Source organism: Camelus ferus, chromosome 16, assembly GCF_009834535.1.
Source record: "Camelus ferus isolate YT-003-E chromosome 16, BCGSAC_Cfer_1.0, whole genome shotgun sequence".
Classification (NCBI taxonomy): Eukaryota; Metazoa; Chordata; class Mammalia; order Artiodactyla; family Camelidae; genus Camelus; species Camelus ferus.
The window spans coordinates 3805270-3832516 of record NC_045711.1 but is presented as its reverse complement, the minus strand read 5'-3'; the positions used below and the strand labels follow the sequence as shown (position 1 = coordinate 3832516).

General features: G+C 35.8%; 1 protein-coding gene across 24 annotated transcripts in view; it reads right to left on the bottom strand.

Moving 5' to 3' along the window:
* Positions 1-27247, bottom strand: part of BCAS3 (BCAS3 microtubule associated cell migration factor) — a 483031-nt gene that overhangs the window by 306034 nt on the left and 149750 nt on the right. For 16 of the 24 annotated variants that reach the window (XM_014552809.2, XM_032498340.1, XM_032498338.1 and 13 more), the window contains 3 exons: positions 25588-25721; positions 10336-10600; positions 4225-4278 (listed from right to left, as the gene is read on the bottom strand). In XM_014552809.2, the coding sequence (XP_014408295.2) occupies positions 4225-4278; positions 10336-10600; positions 25588-25721 (453 nt within the window). The remainder of the gene's footprint in view (positions 1-4224; positions 4279-10335; positions 10601-25587; positions 25722-27247) is intronic. The other 8 variants (XM_032498343.1, XM_032498351.1, XM_032498357.1 and 5 more) reach the window with 1 other exon arrangement.

Genomic DNA, 27247 nt, shown 5'->3' with positions numbered 1-27247 from the left:
TAGCTTCAATATTCTCACCTGCAAAAACACATCATCCAAGGTGAATAACTCTTTCAATGAACCTTAAGTCCCTTTCCTTTTCTCATCCTCCTCCAAATTCTAAATCTCATTTTATGCTAAGAACCTATTATGTTACTCAGTATGTGTAACCCTGGCACAGCAGTGACCCCACTCTCCTCATCCTTTTGGAGTTTACAAGCTATAAGACAGCAGTTAGATTTTTACTTCCTGCTCAGATTTTTAAGTTCAAGATTACTTGTGGCTGCTCCTCCGTAGTCTCATAATTTCTAAATCTGTGTGTTTGGGTCACTCAGTCAGACACTGCTCATTATTATCCTAAGAAATCTAATTCCTACTCTCTTCTCCCTCCCCAATTTTTCTAAAACCCAACTGTGAAAAAAAAAAAACACATTTCAATGGCACCTGACCAGAATTTTCTTACTTAATTGTCTTCCTTACTGGAAAAGTAAGGCAAAGTTATCTTGCAAATAGATAAGCCAAATCCTCTTGTTGTTATTCTAATCATTAGACTAAAATAATGTAACTCCTTCAACTCCCTGAAAACTAAACTTCTAAATCTGTATTGCCAGAGAGTTCTTCAGAGGATTCCTTTACGGGGAAACTGACCAGTCGCAGCAAAAAGATCTACAAATACTACTGATTGGAGCTCATGAAACTGATAGACCAGTTGGATCTATAAACTGGTACGAGCTGCTCGTGCTCAAAGACCTTCCAGATGGTTCTTTAGTATGAGTTTGTTGATTAGCTGAATAAAAATGAAATAATGAAAACAATTAATAATAAAATTTTTACATAAAATAAAAAATGAGAATTATCAGCCAAGGATTCTTAGACATTTGGGCCAGTATGTTGGTTTAATCGGGCTGGGACTGGGCCTTAGCTTCAGTACTTTTATAATCTATCCATGTAAATTGTGATGTACAAACAGGAATGAGAACTACTGTTCTAGGATGAAAGATAAAGATGACAACAACAAGAAAAGTGAAAAAGGAACACAGAGGAAACATGATAATGCAAGGAGCAAAGAAGTGCTTCAAAAATTATAACTGTTAAAGAGAGAAGCAATTCCACATCTATAAAATAAGAAAAGGGTGTGACTGATAAAAGAAACATTCACAGAAAAGGATATAAAAAACATACTGCAGAAGTAAAAATGCAAAAAGAAGGTTAGAAGATAAACTTGGAGACATTTTCTTAAAGTAAGACAAAAACACAGAGAGAAAAAGGAAAGTAAGGAGCTCAGTGTAGGAGATCCATTATCCAACTAACGTGACGCCCAGAAAGGGGCAAAAAAAAAACAAAAAACAAACAAACAAAAAAAACTATGAAGACTTGAAAGAAGCCACTGTGAGGGGACCAGTGGGGGCAAGAAAGTGCAATTTTTCATTATAAAATTGTGGCATTATTTGACTTTTATAATAAATGCATGTACTGCCTTGATATGAAAATTATACTGAAGAGGCAAACAAAAGCAGTAAAACTCCAATGAATGTTAACAGAAAAGAAAGGCAGGATTAAGCCCTAATGATGCCTCAGTAATGGAGTTTAATCACTCTGGCCCCATAAAGTACAGAGATAGGTCAATAAATAGAAAAACAAAGAAAGCAATTTTTAGAACATTCAAACCATTTACTCAAATAATTAACTAAAAATTGTGCCTCCATTCAACTACCTAAATTCATTCATAGGAGCTAGATACCTGGATGGTGTACTAAAAATAGATATTAGTTGATAGTAATATATTTCAAAAGTCCAATTTTCTAATAAGACTTTGAGGAGTACATCATAGAATACATAATAAAAAGGAAGCTAGGTTATTATAAAATCTTACAAGACATCAACATCCACAGTACAACCAGGTTCATGCCAGGGCTGCCATGATTACTATCACAGGAAAGTTTAGAAAAGATCGCCCTCTAGAGGCGTGTCTCATTAACCATTTAAAAACAACACTATTGAAACTTGGAGTCTATATAATTTGCCCATGCTAAAAGTATACAGAAAACGCAAAATATTTCATGAACAGTAAAAAGCAAAACAAGAAATACCAGTTTAGCTTCAATTGCAAACTACTTTATCTGGCATTTATTTTATGGAAAAGCTTTGAGAGGAAAAAATGTAGCATATTCCAAATGAAATAGACAAAAGATAAAATATTTAAAGAGATTTTCCTAAGTTTTTATAGTATTAAATAAATTATGAAGTATAATTTAGATACAATATAAGAGTTTTAAAAGATACTCCACAGGTAATTTTATTTTCCTCAAAAACTATGTTATCTGAACTTCCTCTCATATTTGCTGTAAACCTAAAACCGCTCTATAAAATAGTCTATTAAAAAAACTATGCTACCTTTACTTAGTGGATGGTTTCTTCAGTTAGGGCTTCTGAAATGAAAGCCCCTTGTTTTCAGGATGGTATTAATCATAATGCCTCTCTTTCCAATCTACTTTTCCTAAAGAACTCATCTGCTCTCTCTGAGAAATGACAGGAAGTGACATGAAGATATTTTAAATATGTATGATTTTGGTGTATTGGAATACAAGACTAGTATAATGTTATAGTAATATTATTTAAAGGATGATCAAATAGCTTACAAGAAAACAAATTCACTAGGAAAACTTCAACAGATTTGAAAACAACAAATTAGAAACTTCATTTGAACTAAAATAAGCAAGTACATACAACTAGTGAAAACCCAGGTACTAAACTAAGCCTAAAAGAAGATTTTTATCCATTTAACATGTATATACCATATATATACTCTGCATTATATGAGGCATAAAATTTAAAGCAGAGCTACAGTGCACATGATTGATTTTTCTTGGCAAAAATTAAAACATACAAATGGAAACTTCAATCCACAAGTAAACAGTGATGTGGAAAGAGAAGTCAAGAAACATCACATTATTACTGACTGTCTTCAGTAGGTGAAACTATATAAGGCTGAAATGTGTGCTTGCTTTGCATTTACAGTTGTGATGTGGTCTGTATCAAGAAAACTACTGATCAACAAAAGTAAATAATTACAATAAACCATCAAATGAAGGCTATAAACAGAGTGTCTGCGTGGTAAAAAAGAATGCATCATACAGATGCTAAAAAGAAAAGTGATGCTACCACTTATTTTGAAGCACTTCATTAAAACAAGAAGTTCAACAAACGGGAGGCCCCTCTACAGGTCTCGGCGTCTCAACAAATACTTCCACTTGGAAGAAGCAGAATCTGGAATTCAGATGCCTACAGCTGTGACTCAAAGACGACTTCTCCCCAAGGACCAGTGAGTTAATGGGAAGGAGACACTTCCGAAAACCACAGAAGTGAATCGAAAATCCCCCTGTTAACCCAATGGAAATAGTAGAAACAAAAACAAATTCCTTAAAGGCCCATCACACAGTGACCGCCATATTCTTGAACTTAAACCGTTTCCAGTTTTCACTCATTTGCAAAATAAAGAAATGCAAAGGCTAGAGAATAGGTGAATTCGTTTATCACACTGTATTTCCTAACGTATGGTCTGACAGTGAGCAAAAGCACATGAAAAAGGAAAAATAGTACTACCTTCACATTCAGTTTTGTGTTGAGTGTCCCTGAGTTTCAGAAGTCAACTTATCAATACTGAGTCTAATAATTCTACAAAAGCCTATATGCAATAAGGTTATAATTATATTTCAGTCACTTATGACTGAATTCTTCATTTCTTCTGTTTTCTGGGTAAAAGGCACTGTACAAAAATATGAATAATGAATCGGTCCTATACACCTCAACAGTACACAGTATCGATAATGACACTAGTCACAGCAGCTCGTCTTATTACTGAGTTATTGCATATGTGCCACACGCTATTCAAAGTGCTTTGATCCTCACGGTAACTCTAGGAGGCAGGTGGTTTTATTATTCCTGTTTCGCTGACAGAAAATTAAGGCACAGGGAGATTAAGTCATCTGTCTGAATTCACAGAGTTAGAAAGTCACGGAGATTCTACCACAGAAGGTCTGGCTCCAGGTCCTCCAACTGCCCCCACTACAGTCAGAAATGGAGATCACTGAAAACAGTAGGGAGAAAGCAGTAAGCAGTAAGTACAGATAAAGAGCGCGCGCACAGAAGAAACGAATGCCTAAAGTTAGACACTTTCTGTTAAGAGGGAGAAAGCACATTGCAAGCTGAGTTGAGCGGAGGTTCAAAGATGCATTCAACGTTTACCTGAAGAAATAAGCGGAAAGCAATTCAGGCGCAGGAACAAGGTGTTGATTGAAGCTGAAAAGCAAAAGCAAGTAATTAAATTTGCTTGGGGCATAAATAATAGTGGCAGAAATGGTTGCTTCATTCAGCAGAAATTTACTAACTGGTAAAAGGAATGCCTCATGTCCCAAAGGGCTATTTGCCTTTCTCCTTAAAGCTCCCAATGCCTGCAACCACGCTCACTTCCTACTTCCGTGAGAAAACAGAAGCAATCTCCTCTTTGCCCTCTAACTCCTCCCCATATCCTGCTCCCCTTTACAATCAATGCCCGTTGAAAGACCTGTCAATACTGGTCTCCAGCTTCTCTCTTCCCATCTTTAATAAAATCCACTCCTGTCAGGCCCCCACCACTCCACCCAGACTTCTCTTATCAAAGCCACATGTCCTCTACATTACTAAATTTGATGGTATTCTATCTTTTTCTCAGTCCTTATCTTAATTGACCTATCAGCAGAATTTAACACATTAATCACTCCCTCTACTCAGGAAAAAAAAAAGGTCTTCATTTGGCCTCTAGGATTCCTCATGTGCGGTTTTCCCTTCTGTGACACTCACTACTTAACTTTGCAGGGGCTTGGGGCCCAGTCCTGGGACATCGTCATCTTTTGATACTCATTCACCTACTGGGTGATCTCATCCTGCTTCGGGCTTTCTTCATCTATGCCTTCCAAACATTTATTCTCAGCCTGTTCCTTCCCACTGAACCCCAGATTCACAAAACCAACCATCCCTAGGAGGTTAAGACACATGTTCAACGCCACATGTCCAGAACTCCTGATCCTGTGTCTAAATAAACCCAGACCTGCTTTAACCCCGTGTTTCTCATTTCACCTGAAGGTAGCACCATCCTTCCGCTGTTCAGGCCAGAAACCTGACAAGCCACCTTGACTTGGTCTTTGCAATACTCTCCCCTAACTGGTCTCACTAGGCTTCTCCTCTTGTCGGCCAAAGACTGCATTCTCAACACAGAGCTCCATTCAGATCCTGTCCAACTGCAGTCTCACCATGTCACTCAAAACCCTCCACAGCGTCCCCTCCACTGTCACTCTGAGTGAAAGTCAAAGGCTGACACGATCCGGCCACGTCTCCTCTCTCACCTCATCTTCTGCTCTGCACCCTGCACACTGCGCCTCGGCCACACGAGCCTCCTTGTCTTTCCTTGAACACTCTAGACACATTCCCAGATCGGGGCTTTTACATTGGTGGCCCTTCTGCCTGGAACACTGTCTGCAGATATCTGCATGACTTTCTCCCACACTTCCATCAGCTCTTTGCTCAAATGTCATCATCTCAATAAGGCCTGCTGGAAGCATTCTAATTTCAAAGTGCAGTCTCCTCCAGGCACTCCCTATTTCCCGTCCTTTATTTTTCTCCGTAGTACTTAAAACTATCCATCTATCCATCTTCCTATCATGTATCCTATTGATCGTTCCCATCACTCCACTAGAAAGCCAGCTCGATGGGAACAGGGATGTTTTCCTCTTTTGTTCACTGCTTTATTCCTGGAGCTCAGGAACACGGCCTGGACATAGTAACACTAATAGCTGAATAAATGAAAGAATCTCAAAGATGTCAAAATGAAAAGAAATGGGACCATGAGTGACAATCTCTTCATTTTGGCAAGTAATAAATTGTTTTTATTAGAAGAACCTCTAATGACACTTGAAGCCTAGGAATCTACATTTTACCAAATATTACATGAGGTGCCAAGATACAAATACCAACAAGAAAAAAGCCCTTTCTTCTGGAGTTCAGTCTACTGGGAGACACAGGCTTGTCAGTGAACAATTAACATATTAAAATATAATAAAACTACGTTCACTGTGCCCATAGCGAGGCTGACACAGAAGACACCACCAAGAAATGTTTAAAAGCAGCTTAAGAGGTGATGTGATATTTTTAGCTAGATCGTAATGAAGTGGGATTTTAGTAGGCATTCAAGGGGATGACAATTATTTCAAGTAGAAAAAAATTTGTGCATTAAAATGACTGTGGCATTTTCAGGGGAGGGTACAGAAATGCAGGTGTGGTGGGATAAGAAGCTGGGAATAAGCTGGAACCTTCTTCAGAAGGCACAGTGAGACACTGAAAGACTTTCCTAGCAGAAAAGTGGAAGAAAACAAAGAAAATGTCTGCAGTGGTTAAAAAAAAGAAGTGTGTGTTGGGGGGGGGGGGGTGTTGGCGGTGCCAAGAGGCTGCTGAAACAGATGAGGTAAGAAATGGTATCATGGACCACTTGGACTTGTTGTCAGAATAATACTTAGAAATGCATGGGATACCATACATAGAATTACAAAGAAAACCAATTATATTGCAGTCTAGCTATCAATTTATTTTAAAAATTAAGTTCGGTTATAGTAATATATGTAGTAAGTGTTAAAATCAATAATATTATTGTATAATAATATGTGATAATTCCCAAGCAATGATGAGCATCAACAATATTTTAAAATATATTTTAGCAATTCAGTGTATATATTCATATATATGTATTTTGTATATAATGTGATATGAAAACATCTGCTTTTACTGGTAACAATGTCACAAGTACTGTTATTTATCACTGTTGTGTATTGTCTATAATCATAATGAAGAAAACACTTAATTTTGGTTAGAGGATCATAAACAGAAAGGTGAAATGTTTTTTCCTATCCACGTTCACAGATCTGAAGAACCCCTCATAAAGACTTAAGGTCTAGGCAACAAGATCAGAAATGAAAGAGATATTTAGAGAGAATATATTTCAAATAAACATCCTCTGCTAAGTAAAAAATGGCAAATAGATAAAATAATCCCAACCTAAACTGGATTGACTCCAGAGAGTAAAAAGGAAATATCCCTATATCAACTGTTATTTAACAGTTTCCTTTACTTTGCTAAAAAGAGCACAGACAAACAACGGTAATACCGCCAAAGCATGATTCATTTTCAAGATGAATTCCTCCCTGTTCAAAGGTTTACATTGTTTTTGACTAGCATCAGACTGTTTATCCACACAAACTGTAAATACATCATTTTTAGAACTAAGCAACAACAATGCCCATTTTGTTTTGACATGTAAGATACAAAAAGAACATAAAGAAAAATGACCACCGCTCTAATGTCTGCACTTTAAAAAATGAGAAAAAGTACACAGAGTAAGGAGACTAAATTCCAACATAATAAAAATTTACATGTGTTATCAGCAGGGAAATGTCTCCTGAAATTCCTTGCTTTCAAAAGGGAATGTAAGAAAAACAGTATTGCCAAACAGTCTATAATCTCCTCTCTGAGAGGTCTTCTGCTGGCTTTATGTAAAACTATGAAGAAAGCTGTGAAACCAATAACACTGAGAGAAAATAATATATTTTGACAGATAAATCAAGGATTACTCTTCAACTATTTGATATTTTACAAATGAGAAATCCTTAATTGGCTGGCACTTTGCATCCTTCACCAAAAAATACATTGAAAGGTATTTGTTCAGTCATTCAACGTCTATTTTTTCCTTTGGACAAGGGCAGAGATGACCTTAATTTTCTGTGCACATTATGCCCAAAGCCTAGCACAGAACCTGGTATGTGTGCTTATTAGAGAAGGAAGAATAGGAAGAAAAAAGGAGCTCAAAAGAATGTCCTCTGAATATGTATAAATGTAAAGACTATAAATTCCTCCTAATGTTTCTACTAATACATCTGGTTCTTTGGTCAACCTAGCTGCCCCACATACACACTGAATCGCTCTCCATAAAGTGTTCGGTGAAATTCAAGTTAAGAAATATATTCAACCCAGGCAACAAGGATTTACAGCACAGGGAACTATATTCAACATTCTTATAATAACCTATAATGGAATATGATCTAAATATATAGATAACTGAATGACTTTGCTGCATAGCTAAAACTAACAAGATTTATAAATCTATTATACTTCAATAAAAAAAATATTCAACAGAAAAAAATCAAGGTCCTTAAAGAAACCTATACTACTACCTAAGTGTATGACAAAACAGTTACACTTAATGTAAGTAATTATTTCTGAAGTAAAATTTCTTGCAAATGGCTGAAAATATGAATACCCAAGAGCTTTCTAAACTTTTTTAAAAAACTCTAAATAATTTTTTAAATAACTGTTTTAACCGAGGACTTATTACGAAAGATTTTCAACCTAGAAAATCATGGATCACTAGTTAAATATACATGAATAACAACTGTTCTTAAAAATATAATAGGGCCAAAGCACAAAACATCATCTAAGGAGAAAAATGAGGCACCAAATTCTTTGAGATAAAGAATTTCTCCCCGAGATTCTATTTACCTACATATTTTTTCGGTCTATATTAAAACTTCCACCAGAAAATATATACCTTGAATTGATTAGGTATTACAAAAGGATATGTGTTCAAGCAGCAGCTAAAATAAATACGGTTAGGTAAATAGGAAAAAGAATTGTAAGAATTGTACACGCATGTCCATAACAGCACTATCCACAAACGCTAAAAAGCAGAAACAATCCAAATGTCCATCAGTGAAAGACTGGATGAAAAACTGTGGTACATACATACATACAATGGATTATTATTCAACCTTAAAAAAGAATGAAATACTGATAGATACTACAATGTGGCTGTACCCTGAAAACACCACGCTACATGAAAGAAACCCAAAACAAACGGTCATATATTTTATGACTTCAGTTATATGAAATATCCATAACAGATAAATCCAAAGAGATGGTAAGTAGTTGCTAGGGTCTTGGGGACAGAAGGGTGGGGAATAATTGCTTAAAGAAAATGCAGTTTTTGCCTGGGGGGAAGAAAATACATTTGGAACTAAAGTGGTGGTTGCAAAATACTGTGACTGGACTAAATGCCACTGAATTGTTAACATCTAAATGGTTAATCTCATTTTACAAATTTCAAATCAATTAAATAAATGAGAATTGTCTTCTGGGGTAACCATAATCTCTCTATGTAAAATTCCATATATTTAAAAACCTAAACTGGTCATCTGTCAAGGAGAATCTGCAATACTCCAAATAACAAAGTGTCATCTAATGTCAACAAATATTTTCTTTCATTCTGGTAGATACAATCACTGATATTATCTACAAAGGTCAAAATTTGCATACATTGTAACCTAATTTTTGCACTCAAAAATGAGTACACATTTGCACCAAGAATTTTCAACTCTTCATTATACATAATAACTACACACAGAAACCACCCAAATATACATCAACAGTAGGATAAAGGATAAATAACTAAGTAGAAATATATTTTGACAATTAAATATGTAACAGCAATGGAAATAAATAAATTAAACCTACCTAAAAATACATGAATTAATCTCACCAACATGTTACATACAGAAGATGACTACACAAAAATATGCGTAATCCATAAAAAAAATAAACACTGTTGAAGGATACTTTCCTAGGAATAAAACTATTTTTAAAAAGTAAGGAAGTGATTACCCTAAAAGTCAGAATCATGGTTTGCTTTTATGGAAAAGGGGCACAAAGGTAGAGTTCTGGTCATATTTCATATGTTGGTTGGGATGATAGTTACACAACTGTCTGCTCTTAAGTTAAATTACTGACATACACGTTTTTGTTTTTCCTGCAACATATTGGGAGAAATCCCACAGACGGATATTTTAAAATAAAATGCAAATGCTGCTCTAAACTACATGTGACTCATGACTATTCCTCTCCGACAATGAACATTTCTTCATGAACAACAGTACTGACTCTGGTTAAAAACAGTTTCCTGGGAAAGATCTAACAGATATGAGATTCAATCCCTAATTTATGAAAATAGTCTCAAACAAGATAGTCTATATATATGACATCAACGATCCCTTACAGAGTGAAAAGGTTAAGGAGTTAAAGTAGCATGGCAGTGATCACCATTACTATATTGGCTTCTGTATATTATAAATAAAAGAAATTAAGAATGGCCCCAAGTGGGCTTAAGATTCTTGTCTTTGTATGAATGAATTAGAAAAATGGGTTGATTTCATCCCAGATGGAAAAGTTACAGATAAAGGAAAGGAGGACTGTCGGGTACAGTGAGAGACGAATTCAGCTTACCATGCAGAGGTGACCCAGAAGGACTACTCGATAGACCTGGGACAGGGCTACAGCGACCTCCTTGCTTAGACGTTAGTTCTTGTTCGATCTCTTCCAGCCCAGCACTCTTCTGGAAACGGCTCATCCGATTCACGACTCGTGGTGACATGTGTGTTCGAACACAAGGCTGGCCACCATAAGGGTTGATTGGGAAAACGTGGGAAGTCCCCCGGAGTGTACTGACCACGACCCAGCGACAGTCATGGCTGAAGCATATGTCCTGTACCTAGAAATGAGATATGGAAAAACACCAAAATGATTGAAGCTATTTACATTTATCAAAGAGTATCACACATATTACCAAATATGAACAGAAATGCTTGCTTTGTTATTAAATTTACCTAAGTCAGGTTATAAATTTAAAGTATTTACTCTAAAGATTAGATACATGGATAATATGGATCAAAACTCCCTGCCAGGGATTTGATAAGGTCTAGAATAGGGAATCCTATCCCTTGCTGTATAGAGGGCCATGTCTGAAAAGAGGACCTAGACAGTGTCACCCTACAGAGCTATATTTGGGGAGGGGAAAGAAATACAAGGGTCATATTTATTTCTTAAAAGAAATCTGCCTTTTAAATAGCACAGGGCAGTAAAAATTAAGATACAGATTATATAGTGTAGGTGAGATTATTAACCCAATGATTCACTCAACAAATATTCATTGGGCACCATGCCAAAAGGTACTAGAAATGAAGTGAATCAGAAATAATCCCTGAGCTCACAGCATAACAGGAAGAAAAGGCATAAGAAATCTGCAAAAACATTACATATAAAAGTGAAATAACTGTCTTACATACAAGGCACAGTGGTAACAAAAAGGAAGGAAAATATGAAATCTGTTTGTGAGAGGTGAAAATGAGATGTTTGTGAAGGTAGAGGGTTAGGAATGGCCCCCAAAACATTGTCTGAATAGCTCTGGGTTCTGGAAATGGGTTTTGAAGTAGGATATGCTTACAGAGAAAGAAGAGATAGTCATTCCAATTTAGATATATTCAGATAACCCACCTTAGATAAAAATGCATAGATATAAGATGGAAATAATGGGCAAAGTAGTTCGGTTATATCAGAAACAAGATGAAAGACAGCAAAAGCCAGAGCAAGAGGTGTAAGGAGTGTTTGGATTTTACTTAAGAAATAGTGGAGCCAAACCAGTCTGTCTCCCTTCTCCCTGCCTTCCTCCCTCTCCTTCCCTCTAAAATAAAGAAAAGGTAAACAAGAAAGGAAGAAAGGAAGGAAAGAAGGAAGGAAGGAAGGAAGGAAGGAAGGAAGGAAAAGAAAGAAAGAAAGGGAGAAAGAGAGAAAGAGAGAAAGGAAGGAAGGAAGAAGGAGAGAAGAGAAAAGAGAAATGAAATGAAATGAAACGAAAAAGAAAATTTTGGAAGAACGATTGTGGAACTAAAATGCAGGGGAGTGGACTTGTAGTGGGGATGCAGGTAGCTGAAGGAAAGTTAAGCAGAAGGTGCTTCAAGAGACAGAGATAAAGGACCCTGAAGAGAGGTGGGATACAAAAGAAAAAATGTCTCAAAACACTCTAATGACAACCCATATACCTATCAACAGATGAATGGAGAAAAGAGATGTGATATATACACACAGTGGAATATTATGCAGCCATGGGAAAGAAGGATATCCTGCTATTTGCAATAACATGGATGGACTTCGAACACACTATGCTAAACAAGGTAAGTCAGACAGAGAAAGTACACTATGACATCACTTGTACGTGAAATCCATGAAAAGGAAACCTATAAAAAACAGAGGTGGTTACCAGGGATGGGAGTGGGGGGATAAGATTGATGGGTACAAATTTCTACCACTAGTAAATAAGCCATAGAGATCTAATACACAGTATACTGAATATAGACAATAACCTTGTACAATAATTACGCAATGCAATAAATATGGCTAGAACACCAACCGTATTACAAAATATAAATGCATCAAAGTAACACACTGCACATCTTTAAATTTACACAAAGCTGCATGTCAAAGTTATTTAATTAAAAAAACACTTTGATAATAAAAAGCAAACAAAACAAAACAAACAAAAAACCGAAAAAAAAAAAGTAACAACTTTTATATCTGCAGTGGTTGGCAAACACTGCAGGGCATACAGTCTCTGCTGGCTGTTGGAACTACTCAACTCTGCCCTTCCAGTGTCAAAGTCGCCATAGAAAATACATGTAAATGACTGCATGTAGCTATGTTCCTTAAGAGCCTTTATTTACAAAAACAACTAGCTGGCTACAGACTTGATCTAGAGAAAGTAAGTCACTAAATTGATAAATATAACATTTATGAGGCACTGAATATAGTTTCAGCACTTTCAAATTAGCACATTGTATTTATTTCTTTTATCTTGATGTCAGTTTAATGGTAACAACCTGAACAAAAATGTCTCTACTTCTATACTTAAAAAAGAAAGCCAAGTAAAATCCAATATTGTTTTAACCATAGCCTCTAAAGACAAAGGCAAGTCACAGATACAGAAAGATTTCTACACTGACCAAATGATAATAATTTTATATTACATAAAACACTTGTCAAACAGAACATTAAAAAAAATTAATCCATACAACCAAAAAGTATGGTAAAATAAAGACGTTTGCGAGTAGGATTGAACACTTAAAAATGTATATGTGTATATATATAAATACAAAAAATACTAGCTATCATTGTAACAACATGAGCTAAGTAAAACTCAAAAAATCAAAGCCATTCTTCAATATATTAAATATACAAATAAGCCTAAATTCAGCTTAAAATCTTGACTAATATTCCAGAAATAGTCTACTACCAAAAGCTGTAAGTATTCATCAGAGTACAAGTCTCTAAAAAAGCCTGGAACAACTGAGATAAAAAAGAAAATTTTAGTCTTATACATCAAAATAAGATAATACTTCATTGCTAGACAAAAATTATCAATACATGGCTAAACACCAAATTCAACCACATGCCAGCCCATTTCAATTACTGTGACACATCCAAATGACACATTATTGTTATAATTAAAGAATCACCTGAAAGCTGACAAATTTAATTCCCAGGGATTCTAGATTTAGGAATAAAAAGTCATTCTGCAAGTGTTTGACCTCTGTACTTTGCCTACAATCACATTCAGCTTACAGGAAAGAAAGAGAAAAGGAAGGGGCAGGACAAAGTAAAGTGTAAATAGCAGAAGTAAGAGAAAAGAATAGAAACATAGCACCAGAAAAATTTACCATCATAATGTCGAATGCATTAACACAAGCCAGAATCAAATATATAAAGAAAAACGTCTTTAGACTTATTGAATAATTTATGTTCCATCCACAGTGGAACTAAACCTGTGTTATCTAAAACCTTTTTCCATAACACTTATAATCAAGACCACTTCTTGGTCTGCCAATGAAAAGAAGTTTCCTTCTTTCATTTTAAGAATACTTCTGATATGAGGTGGTGCTAAAATCAGTATCAAGGCAAGAGGTGGAATTCCACCTAAATGCTTCCTTGGAAAACTGCTGTTAGAGAAGTGACTCTGCTCTGTGACCTTAAAGATACATCAGGATACATAAGTGAGCAGAGAAGAGTTGTTAAAGACATTGGCTGTCAAGAAACTAGAGAAAGTTTAATCCTTTAAATAACATTACAGATGATAACGAGTCACCCACCCACAAAATGCAGAATGGTATAACAGTTAACGTTATCAAACAAGTTGGACTCGGAACTCTCATTAGGACACTCATTATTATCAATATATAGCTTTTAAATAAACAAATGTCACAATTCTTAAATAATGAGATACAAATAAAATGCACAGAGTGCTTAATAAAATGTTTTGCAAATGTATATTAGGTTATATAATTTATTGTTCTTTAAATGTATTATTTGGCATATTTATAACATCTCACACTTGCTTCTTATTGTAATGATGTAAAATTTGGCTACTAGAAGCCAATTAGGCCTATAGAAAGCTATTATAGTTATTGGTTAAAATATGCTGCAGCTGTATTCCAGTAATTCTAATTTATACAAATATTTTTTGGCAATCTAAATCAATTTCATTGATTTAATAATCCAAAACAAAAATATCTGGGGCAACAAAAATCTAATACAGCAGACATACAATTATGTGTAACATTTTATCAAAACAAAAAACCCAAATGTATATTTAATCACCGAAACAGGTTGAATTAAAATTACATATAAGAGTATTTGAGCATGAGAATTAAGGTAACTACATTTAAGTGTCTAAGATACAGAAATTAGCATCAGACTAGGCTCCAAATTTATGCCCCAAATCTACCCCCCAAACCCAATTAACTAATGACAGCAATTTTAAAATTTAGGGTTATTTTAACATCCTAAAATCTAAAGTAGAGACTCTCTAACTTTAGCGTGTTAAGAAGCACCCGCGTTATTTGTAGGGCATACAGACCCTTTGGTGCCACCTTCAGAATTACAATTCAGGAGATGTCAGGAGGTCTTGGGGGAGATATGACCAATAAACCTGCAGCTTTAGAACCCTCGGATAATGACTGTGATATGAACCTAAAGTCTGTAAAATGGAGCTAGAAAAGAAAAATAAACTGACCCGAAATGGCAGTTCCCCAGCCCCATACCAAACCTTAGAAATCATATATAAGATATTTTTTTTTTTAATGAAGTAATAGCAATGATTTCCTAGGGGGTGAGTGGGGCAGAAGACTGACTGAAAAGGACAGGAGGAAACTTTCTGGGATGATGACAATGTTCTCTATCTTGATTTACAGTTATACAGATGAAACTAGTGGATGGCAAACCTCACAGCCAGTCTCCAACCTACACTCCCTCACCTGCCACCAGCACAGATGCTTCCTAAGTGCCTCCCACAGCCTTGCTTACAGCAGGTGCTGACGTAGTTACGATCAGCCAGACAAAATCAGGATGCTACTGCAGGACTCTGGGAAAGTATTCGCTTTCCTGATGAAAGGAATTAACATCACTGAAGCTGTCCTTACTCCTTGAACTCACCTTACTGCTTTGAATTCAGAAATGATGCCCACTAGAGTGGCAATTTATAAAGCAATCACGAGACAAAGACCAAGAGTTACTGAGACATTGTTGAGCAATTGTACCAAAACCAGCAGCAGCCTTCTTGTAAAGTGAGAAAAATAAATCCTGGGTTTTTTAAAGCCACTGTTAAATAGCAGTTTGTTTCTGTAGCCAAACCCAATATGCCTAATGTATTAAATTCCCTTTCCAAGTCTCTTTTTAAAAAAGAAAGAAAACTCAAAAGCAGAGAATCCTTAGATTAAAAAGTCTCAAATCCAAGAGTACTATACTTTCAGAAGCCTGTAAGAATGGCAATCAAAACCGTAAAGACAAATCCCACAGAGCAAAAAACAAACTAGCCAAAGTCCAAGCCATCAGACGAGGTTATGTTTAATGAAGAGAAAAATATTAAAAATAAGCTACCTGCATCAGAATTCATATACAAGTTCTAGAGACATTCCCAACTCAACACTTTAATAATTTCTATCAAGTTTGATAAATACACTTTCAGTAAAAATACTGTAACTCTGACAAAGCAACAAGGTTAATGCAGTAAGTTGGTACACACATGCGAGTAAATCTGGTGAAATCACATTTTGCAAAATGTTACAATTGGGATGAACCGGTTAAAGTGTACATGGGCTGTCTTAGTACAATTTCTTATGCGCATATGAATCTATGATTATTTCAATAAAAATTTAAACTAAAAAAGAAAAAAGAAAGAAAATGTGACACCTTGGAAACACCATGGGGTCAGCAGTGATAACAGAACTGGTTCCTGCTGCAGCCTGAACCTGCATAGAGACGAGGGTGAGGGGTGGCCCCTGGTGCCAAGGACTGCTGTGTGAACGGTGGCAGCGATAGGAGTGGGGCAGAAAGGAAGGGGCTGTTGAGCCCGGACACTCACTGAGCAATGGCAAGCAGCACCAATGCCCCTAGGGAAATAACCAACTCCCACACTTGGCCAAGAGAGAAAAAAAGGCTAACGCTCCCAGCTGCCCTCAGACTATCTGCAGGCTGGCCTCCCCTGTCACCAAGATAGGGGATAAAGAGAATGCCTGGCAGCTGTCACTGGGACAACCGGCATGGGCACCTTAAACACATTAGTCTACAGTCTCATGTAGTGGGAAACAGCCCATGTCCCTGCAGGAAGAAAAATACCCTGGAATGAAATGTAAGCACAGTTCACAGGAAGGGAGAGGAGCTAAGTGCCCTTGTGGGTGTACTATTGTTGTGGCTCATGCAGATGAATGTTTTACTGGTATTAATGGCTTAACTGATTGTAGTGACATGCTTGTAAGTGTCAGGGCGCATCCCCTGCCATGCAGATTGAGGCGAGAGTGAGACACGCGCCCACCAGCCTACCTGCTAGGCTTTCGGTTCCTTCCCACCTTCGGTAATAGAAACAACAGAACCCCAGGAGGGAAAAGTTGAGGTAGAGACTTAATGGCCGCTAAGGTAGTCAGAGGTGTTAACCCAGTACAACATCGCCACCTGCCTGATCCAGCGACCAAGTACACTGCCTGTTTTAGATGGCAGCTACCAACCTGCTACCAAGTCCTTATAGTTGAGCAACTGGCCCATGGAGGCCTTGTGAATTTCCAGACTCACAATGGGATGGGTCGATCCAAATCTGGTGATGAGCATGATGGGAAAGGCGCAACAGGGCTTGCTAGCCACATGGGAATGGTATATTCAAGAACATGTTCCAGACTGGCCCTAGCAGCACCCTGTTTTTACAGCTACTTTATTTTTACAGTACTGCCTGAAGCAATGCCCCTGGCTCAACAGGCCCCTGATTCACAGAGCTTCCTTTAAATGCCTGATTCAGTGACAGTTTGGATAAGATGAAAGGTGATGGTGTCCACTGGCCCAGGCTAGCCGCACAGCACCAACAAAAACCCTGGAGGGACAAATGTAAGGACCAATCAGCACAGCAGGATACTGGAAAGCTGTCCCCTGCTTTAACTGAGGGGTCACTCTAACTGTGGGCCAATCACACCCATTCATTAATGTATTATCTATGAATGTTCTTATGCCACAAGGACAGAGGTCATACAGAGAACATAAAGAATGCAGAGTATAAAATATTTACTGCCTGGCCTTTTAAAGAAACAGTTTGCTGATTCCTGCTTTAGACAATACTCCAAAGGACTGCAAATGTTATATTTATACTGAAACTTGGGCAGAAGCCAACAGCCTGGCCAATGCTCTGGTTTGACATGAGGTAGACTACATACTGGCAGATTACAGATGCCCCTCGTTCAGGACCATGAGCTGTGCAAGCAAATAATAGCTGGTAACTGAAGAATCCGGGTCACTAAGGCCCAAGGTAGGCTTCCACCCACTGATGAGAGTGACTGGAATCAAGCTGCCCTGCGCTGCACAGTGACTTCCATCTAAACCCATCAATGATAATCTTTGTCCCAGGGATTATCCACTGTTTCGTATCACTCAGAGTATATACAGTGTCGTAACTGAAAAGCATAAATATACTACAGGTGCTGGGGTTTAGCTGTTTATCTCTTAAGACAATATCACTGACAGGGCTGCTCAGATATTTGCCCCTTTTTTCCCCCTTACTTGTTCTATCAAATGCTGAGAAAGTGTTATTAAACTGTTTTAGGTGCATATACATTTTAATCTCCCTGATGTTTGACTCCTGAACATTATGAAATATCTCTGATAACAGGCTTTGTCTTAACTTTTATCTCACATGATATTAATATAGCCAAATTTTCAACGTTCTTATGTTTATTATTTGCATAACAAATCTTTTCAGATGCTTTCACTATCCTCATATGAATATCTCTATATCCAGAGTGAATCTTTAACAGGTAATTTGTTCCTTCAGTCTGGAGTTCTTTAGATTAGAATACACTAATATTTAATATAATTATTTATATGGTTGACTTTTGGTGTACCATTTAATTTTATTTTCTGTTTCTCTCTGCTGTTTCATGTGCCTCTTGTTTTTCTTTTCTGCCTTTACTTTTAAATTAATTGAACATTTTGTAGAGTTCCATTTTAAATGAAGTCTTGTCTTTTTTGGTGTAGCACACTGAACCTTAAAATAGCTCCATTTACCTGCTCTCACCCAAGCACCAATGGTCCATTATGCTATAGTTATTAAATGCATTACATGTACACAAATATAACCCCCAGAAAATGTTAAAATTTCTTATATAGAAATGTTATAATTTTAATATTTTTGAATATTTAAACATATGTCTTTAAACAAATTTGGAAAGTTTTCCAATTTATTTCTTCATACTTTTTTTTTTCTGCCTCATTCTCTCTATATCCTCTCCTTCTACACAGATGGGGAACAACTTTACTCCAGGATGTATCATACACAGGGTCTCAACCATATCTGATTTGTATGATTTTGATGAAGAGATTGGAACTTTGGGGCTGATGACATTTTAAACAGACATTTTAGAGTTAGAGTTCATGTTGTAATGTGTTGAGACCTTCAGGGATATCTGAATGGGGTTAATGTATTTTGCACATGAAGGGATCCTAAATTTGAGGGGTGGACTGTAGTGAAGTAAACAGTGGCTCAAAAAAACACACATCAAGTTCCTAATCCCTAGGACCTACATATGGTACATTATACGCCAAAGGAGTAACTATTACCTTATATAACAAAATATGTGATTAATTTCTACACCTGGAGAGGTTATCCTGGATTGTCAGTGTTGACACTAAATGGAATCACATGTGCCCTTATAAGATCCATGGAAGACGAGAAGACATAGACAAGGGGGAAATGAGACCACAGAGGCAGATACTGGAGTGATGTGTCCATAAGGCAAGAAATGCTGAGAGTCACCAGAAGTTGGAAAGGGCAACGAACAAGTTCTTTGTTAGAACTCTGAAGCAAGGGTAGCCTTGCCAACAGCTTGATTTCGGACTTTTGGCCTCCAGAACTGTGAGAAAATAAATTTGTTATTTTAAGCCCCCGAGTTCACGGTAGTTTGTTACAACAACCACCAGAAAGAAATGTGCAGTAAATTTGTACATCATCCAGAACAATGTGAATTTTATGTTGTGGACGGCCTGGAACCAAGGTTGCCGAGTGGCAGAGAAAGCGCCTGTTAGGATTTTAAGAAACTGCCAAACTATTTTCCAGAGCAGCTGTACCATTTTACATCCCCAACAGCAATGTATGGAAGATCCAGTTCCTCCACTCACTGACTTTTGGAGAGTTCCTTAAAATGTGCTGTAAATACCAGACAACTTATATCTAACCGAAAGGGTTTCTCCTATGTTGTCTTCTCAAGGCTTCAAAATAGTGGATTTTATACTTGAAACTATGATCCAGTTTGAGTTAATTTTTGTATATGGGATGAGATATGGATTGATTTTTTTATGTAAATGCCCAGTTGGTCCATTACCATTGTTGAAAAGAGTAACTTTCCTCTATTTTGCACCTTTGTCAAAAATCAACTGTACATACAGATGGGAGTGTTCCTGAAAGTCACTGTAGCTTTAATAAGTCTTAATATCAGGTAGTGATAGCCATCCAACTTTTTCTTTTTCAATATTATTTTGCCCAATATAAATCCCATGTACTTCCATATGAATTTGAGAATTAGCTTGTCAATTTCTACCCCCAAATTTTCAAAGTCCTGCCGGGATTTCGATGGAGATTGTATTGATTATACAGATCAATTTCAAGAGAAATGATATTCTAACAGTATTAAGTACTCCAGCCCAAGAATACAGTTTAATACTCCATTTAGTTACGTCTTTACTCCCAGCAAGGTTTTATAGTTTTCAGAGTACAGTCTTATACATTGGTTACTATTTTAAAATTTTAATTAATTTTTTAAAAACTATCAATTACCAACTGTTTGTTGCTAGTACGTCATACCCTGAAGGCCTGTTAAAATCACTTATCAGTTCAAACTTTTTGGGTAGAATCCCATTAGATTTTCTACATGAATAATCACGTCATCTTTAAATGAACAGTTCTACTTCTTCCTCACTGGTACGATGGTGCTTCTTCCCCTGGTCTCAGACTTCTCTGCAGATCTGAGGGGTTCGCTCTCTGTGGCTTTCATCTCTGTCCTGAGAACACTACGATCTTCATCTCTCTGGACTCTTAGAAATATCTCACCACAGAGGGAGCATACTAGGCTCCAGTTGGGCTCCCCTTTCCTGTACCATGGGCTGTTTTTTCCTGAATTGACCATCAAATGCTATCAATAACGTTTTTCCCCTTCAGAATTAAACATACTAATCATACCATTTTGCAGGACTACTCTGATAAAGTAAAAGTAATACTTATCTGATGTGCAGATGTTTCAAAATAGTTTACAATTTATCAAAATTGGCATGTTAAGTACGAAAACTACTTGTGTCTGCTTGAGTAAGACATCACAGAAGTATACTTTAAAAAAATATTGTAAGGTTTTACTACGTATGACTTTACAGATGAAAATGAGGAATATTTTCCTAACTGCATATGTACTTTATGAGGAAAATTACTGTCAGATGCAGAGGATATCCCAAGTCATAGATCACAAAACAACTTAATTCAACATAATTAGATCCACATACTTGATTTTTTTTCTTTGCCTGATTAAAGCACCCTCAGAGTTCCTGGAAGATTCCAGAATGACATGACTTTAAAATATTCAAAGACAGACAGATCACGTGCCATGTAGATTTTATCATCAGTGTTAAATTTTATACATCACTTCAAGATCACTTTCAGAAGAAGCTTATAAAAATTAATTTTACGGTCACTGAGTTTCCTTAGATCTTGATGTTTGATGTTTAGAAATTTCCAATCTCCTAAATTAAAGGGTGTGACATAGAACAAACTCATTTTAATAATGTCTATTTGATTTTCCTACCTGTTAAATAGGAATGGCATTGGCAGTAGCAAACATTTGTACCCACAAACATTTGTCTATGTGCAGGGCACTGTTCTACGGATTAGAGACACCAAGAAGCTTAATCAAGATCTCTATTTTTAGGGTGGATATAAAGGAAAATTCAATGACAAATTAATGCTAATACAAAAGAGGTATCAAAAATCTGGGATATTTTGAGTATTAGAATAATTATTGGATGAATATAACCCACTTAATAAAATAGAAATTTATTAAATCGAATGATATATGTAAATAAAAGGAGTAATACACAGTTTGATGAGGAATGGGATATTTACATAGTTTTAAATGACTTCTCTTAACCCACTATCCACCCAGGGCACAGCATAGAGGCAGCAGTCTAAAATATCCTTCTCCCAGTCTTCTCCTGAAAGAAGTAATCTGCATGCTTTAAAAGCTGTTGCCTGAGAGTTCAGCTTCCAATCAGCCTGCATCTAGTTGCTGACTGAGATTCACACCACTTTAACAAAATAAAGGATAAAAATCATATGATTATCTCAATACATGCAGAAAAGCTTTTGAGAAAATTCAACATCCATTAATGATAAAAACTCAATAAAGTGGGTATAGAGAATGGACCTGAACATAATAAAGGCCATATATGACAACCCCACATCAAACATCATACTCAACGGTGAAAAGCTCAAAGCTTTGGCTCTAAGATCAGGAGCAAGACAAGGGTGCCCACTCTTGCCTTTTTTATTAAACATAGTACCAGAAGTATTAGCCAGATGACTTAGGCAAGGAAAAAAAAAAAAACAATAAATGATTAAAAGGCATTCAAATTGGAATGGAAGAAAAAAACTGTTTCTATTTGAAGATGACATGATCTTATATATAGAAAACACTCAACAAGCCACTAAAACAAATCATACCACCAATATACCAATTCAGTAAAGCTGCAGGAAACAAAATCAAACATACAAAAATCAGTTGTGTTTCTATACACTAATAACAAACTATCAGAAAGAGAAATTAAGAAAAAAAATTCCACTTATAATTGCATCAAAAATAATAAAATATGTCAAAAAAGTTAACCAAACAGGTGAAAGATCTATGCACTGAAAACCATAAGACATTGATGAAACTGAAGACATAAATAAATGAAAAAATGTTCCATGCTAATGAATTAGATGAATTAATACTACCCAGAGCAATATGCAGATTCAAGGCAATCGCTATCAAAATTCAAATAGGATTTTTCACAAAACTAGAACAGATAATCCTAAAGTTTGTAGGAAGCACAAAAGACCCCAAATAACCAAAGCAATCAAACAATCATGACAAAGAGAAACAAAGTTGGAGGCATCATACTTCCTGATTTCAAACCATATTACAAAGCTAAGATAATGAAAACAGTATGGTATTAGGGTTAAAACAGATACTAGCAATAGCACAAAATAAGAAAGTAAAAAAAAAAATAAAAAGTACTATTAACAAAGAAAAGATTACAACTATCACTTCTACAGTTACACATTGTTTCAGAGTTCCAAGCTAATGTAACAAGAAAAATAAAATTTAAAACAGTCAAAAGTTATCAGAATTGTCAGAAAGTATGTTCTACTAACAAAATCTAAGAAAATTTTACTGAAAAACTAATGGATCTTACAACAGAGTCTAGCAAAGCAGGAAGATACAAATTTGATGCAAAACAACCAATAGTTTATCATACCTCAGCAACAACTAATTTAAAAATGTAATAAATTCCTAGATGCAAAAATTCTATATTTGATGATGTGAATTCTAACTGCATAAAAATGTAATTTGAATACAATCCAAACAAAAAAACTCCAACATAAACTTTACATAATTCAACAGAGTTACTCCAAAATGTATTTCAAAGAGAAAATGCCCAAGAATAGCTGGGGAAGCTTTTGAAAATGAAAAATAAATCAGACTATAAAACTAAAATACATAAAACAGCATCATATTGGTGAAAGGTAGTGTTTGATTTTTACTTTCTATTAGAGAAATTTCTGAATATACACAAAGTATAGAGATTGCTATAATGTACCACCAATATCAACATCACCGAGCTTGGATAATCATTAACACTTTGCATATTACGCTTAATCTATCTCTTTGTTTTGCTTTGCCAGAATATTCAAAAGCAAACTAGATATATCATATTGTTTCACCCATAACTACTTCGGGATGACTTTGGGATATATGCCAGTAGATTAGGACTTAGAAAATTTCTTTAAACAAAACAAAAGCAAACCACAACACAGTTACAGACGCAGCAAAATGAACTGATTAGTTTCACATAATTCCCAGCTCAAGGTCGATTTTCTCCAACTGTCTCAGAAGTGACTCTTTATACCTTGTTTAAATCAGGCTACAAAGGTCACACATTGCATTTGGCTGGTGTGCCTCTTAAGACACTTGTCATCAACATAACCATATCCCTATTTGTGATTTATTTGTTGTTTTAACTGACCAACACTCCCTGCTAGATCATTTTAAAGCAAATTCCACATATCTGTAAATACTTCTATATGCATCACAAAAAAATAAGGACATTCAATTTCTTAATAAGCCAAATCTTCAAATCTCACCATTTGTATGAAAAATAGATTTTTATACTTGATTTCTATGAAACAGGATTCAAACAAGGTCCACACCTTCTAGTTAGATATTATTCTCTAAAATTACTTTTACCCCTGCCACACACCCTGGTTTCTGTAACGAAGAATTTCCCACATTTTAGATTCGGCTAGTTGTACTCCCACGGTACTATTTCACTTGTCCCTCTATCTCTGTATTTTGTTTAAAGTGCTAATTATATCTAGAGGCTGAATTAGATTCAGGTTTAATTTAGAGGGCTGGACAGAAATATTTCACAGATGATGTTGTATACATCCTCTTACATAATATTGGGAAGCACATGATACGTGACTGTTCCACATTGATAACGTTAAGACTCATCAGCTAAAACCAAACACAGATGTTTTACTGCCAATGTCCATTGCTCCATTAGGAGTAGCAGCACAGTGATTCTTATAATTCTACCTTTTTTTACATTGAGACATAATGGACATACAACATTAGTTCCAAATATGTAAAATAATGATTCAATATTTGTATCTATTATAAAATGATCATCAAAATGAGTCTAAATTCTAACATTTTTTTACACTGGGATTTGTCAATTTAAAAAAAAATTCCCTCATCAACTACTTAGTTATCTTACTAAACTGATACAGGAAAAGCAGGGTAAATGCTGGATACTTTCCCTTTAATTATCAATTTTCAGAATAATGAGTTAGGAAACAAGCAACCTACAATAATGCCCAATGATTCCTTTTTAAGTATCATTATAAATCATGGATTTCTATACAGTTAAGAGATTTCTATCATAAAATTTTAACGGGAAGTCATGAAAAACAGCATGTTAGACCACGGGGAAAGAATGGACTAGTCAATAAATGGTGTTGGGTCAATGAGCGCTCTCTCAGAATAAGCTATATACAGTAGTTTACCAGTAAATGCATAACCACAGGCTCTCAGAATATTTGGGATTTAACGCTACTTTTAACATTGCAGTATCTACCACGTGATATTAAGAGTATTAAATGCACGTAATGCACTTATCAGGGTGCTTAATTCAAGTGTTCATTTAATTATATATGGATACGTCTGTGTGTGTATGTGCGTGTGTGTATGTGCTTATGTGCACAGGGATGTGCTGGTAAATGTTAAAAACTGGCTCCCTAAGAAAAAAGTAGCTCTGATTTGAAGTGTTTGCTGATTTCCGTTATGCAAACACTCCTACCATGGATGATTCCACCCTACTGTGCAGAGCTGGTTCTCACTAGTAACTATGAGCTGGCTCCAGCATACCACTGAATATTATCCATACAGTCATATACCTTACAGAGCTCGATTACTTTGCAGTCTAGGTGAATATATATGTATTTACATGTATGTGTGGGTATGTGTATGTATGCAAGTATATAGAATCAAAATGCCTAGGAAAATGTCTAGAAAGATGGGTATCAAATGGATAACAGGGTTTTCTCTGAGGCAAGAAATGGTATTAGGGTAGAAGGAGAAGGATAAATGAAACTTCTGTCTTATCCAATGCACTGATTGAGTGTTTCACCAACTGCTTATGTATTTACTGGGTCAAAATAAGACAAGAACTTTTTCTTAATTATCCGACCCACTCTAAAAGAACAACATGATCTCAGTAACATTAATGTTAAATTCCAATATGATTATTTATAACTAGCTGGATTAGACGTCATATTACACAAAGAAAACACCTTCTGAAAAATATACAACTTACTTTGGCTTCTGTTTCTCCCCTGTGAAGAGTATACAGATGATGGACAGCACTTTGTGATGAGGACCAAGGATGAGTCAAAATTTGGAAGACATGAAAATCATGGCCCAGGGTATCTGTTGTGACTAGAAGCATTCCTGAAGGACACATCAAAAAGGGGTAAAAATAAAAACTGTTACGTACGTAGATGAAATATTTTCACAAAGCACTCATCATGCTTTAAAATATTACCAAAGGGAAAAAATTACCAAATGTATAAGAAACTTCACACATTTAAAAAAATTAAAACACTGGGTGTTTTCCCTGTGTGACTATAAAACCTTAACGCCACATCAGGATATAGGCATAGTAAGCATTCTACAGGTAAAGGTTTTATGATGTTCCACATACATCCAGGAGAGAAGTTTTAAAATGCCTGAATTTACAGAGTTCGCAAGCATTTTAAAATAGCAAATCTGGTAACAAAGAATGAAAGAAAGGCTTTTCTCCACAGAATTAAAACCCACTTCCATGTTTTCCATTTCTCAAAACCTGAATTATAAGTCCAATTTATCTACTACACAACTAGTAATGCGTTAACACATCAGTTTAAAGCTTGTCTCTGCCCGGGCATAATGTTTACTGAAATTATCTATAGTGTCTTTCATAGAGCAAGTTTCTAATTTTGGTGAGATGCCATAGCTAAGAACTCTGAGCCTAACAGGAGATCACAACAAGTTTCTGTTCTCTTGACAGATTTCATAGTTTGACATTTAGGTCTATCATCCACTCAGGGTTAATTTTTGTATAAAGTGAGGGCTATCACACAAATTAACTATTTGAAAATGATGTCCAATTGTTCCAGCAGGATTTCTTGAAGAAACTATTCTTTATCTGTTATTCTATATCCACTGTCAACTTGCCAAAGATCAACTGGCCACATTTGTGTCTTTTTCTGGAAGTGCTATTCTATTGCACTGATGTCTGTGTCCATGCTTTCAACAATACCACACTTTCTTAATTTACTTTAACTTAATAGAAAATTTTTGAGATCAAGTAAAGTGAGTCCTCATTTTCTGATCTTTCTTCAAGATTGTTTTGGCTATCCAATTCCATTGCCTTTTCAGCTTTTTGATGTCTACAGTGAGGATAATGGACATCTTAACAATATTGAGCCTCCTGATCTACGAAAACCTTTTTCTTGATATATGACTTCTGTGATTTATTCCTCTTCATTCAGCATACAGATGATAAACATACTTTCTTAAAGCTACTAGAAATGGTACTCTGTATCAATTATTTGTTTTTCCTTGTTACTATAGAGATATAATTGATATTTCTTTTACAGTGACAAGTATATTCTGCTAGTTCTAGGGGGTTTTATGTAGAACACAAGGGATTTTTTTTATAATCAGGTAGTATGTGAACAGACATAGTTCAAGATCTTCCTTTTTTGACTTACTACATTTGCTGAGGTAAACAGGAGTGCTGAGGAGCAATACTCATGCGTGGTTCCAAGTTTTAGGAGAACATATTCAATCTTCACATATGAAACTAGCTGTAGACTTTTTGTCAATACCCTCTATCAAGGTAAGGGCGTTCCTTTCTACTCCTAATTTGTTGAGAGTTTTTATAATGAAGAGATGTTGAATTTTGTCTAGTGCTTTATGCACCTATGAGATGA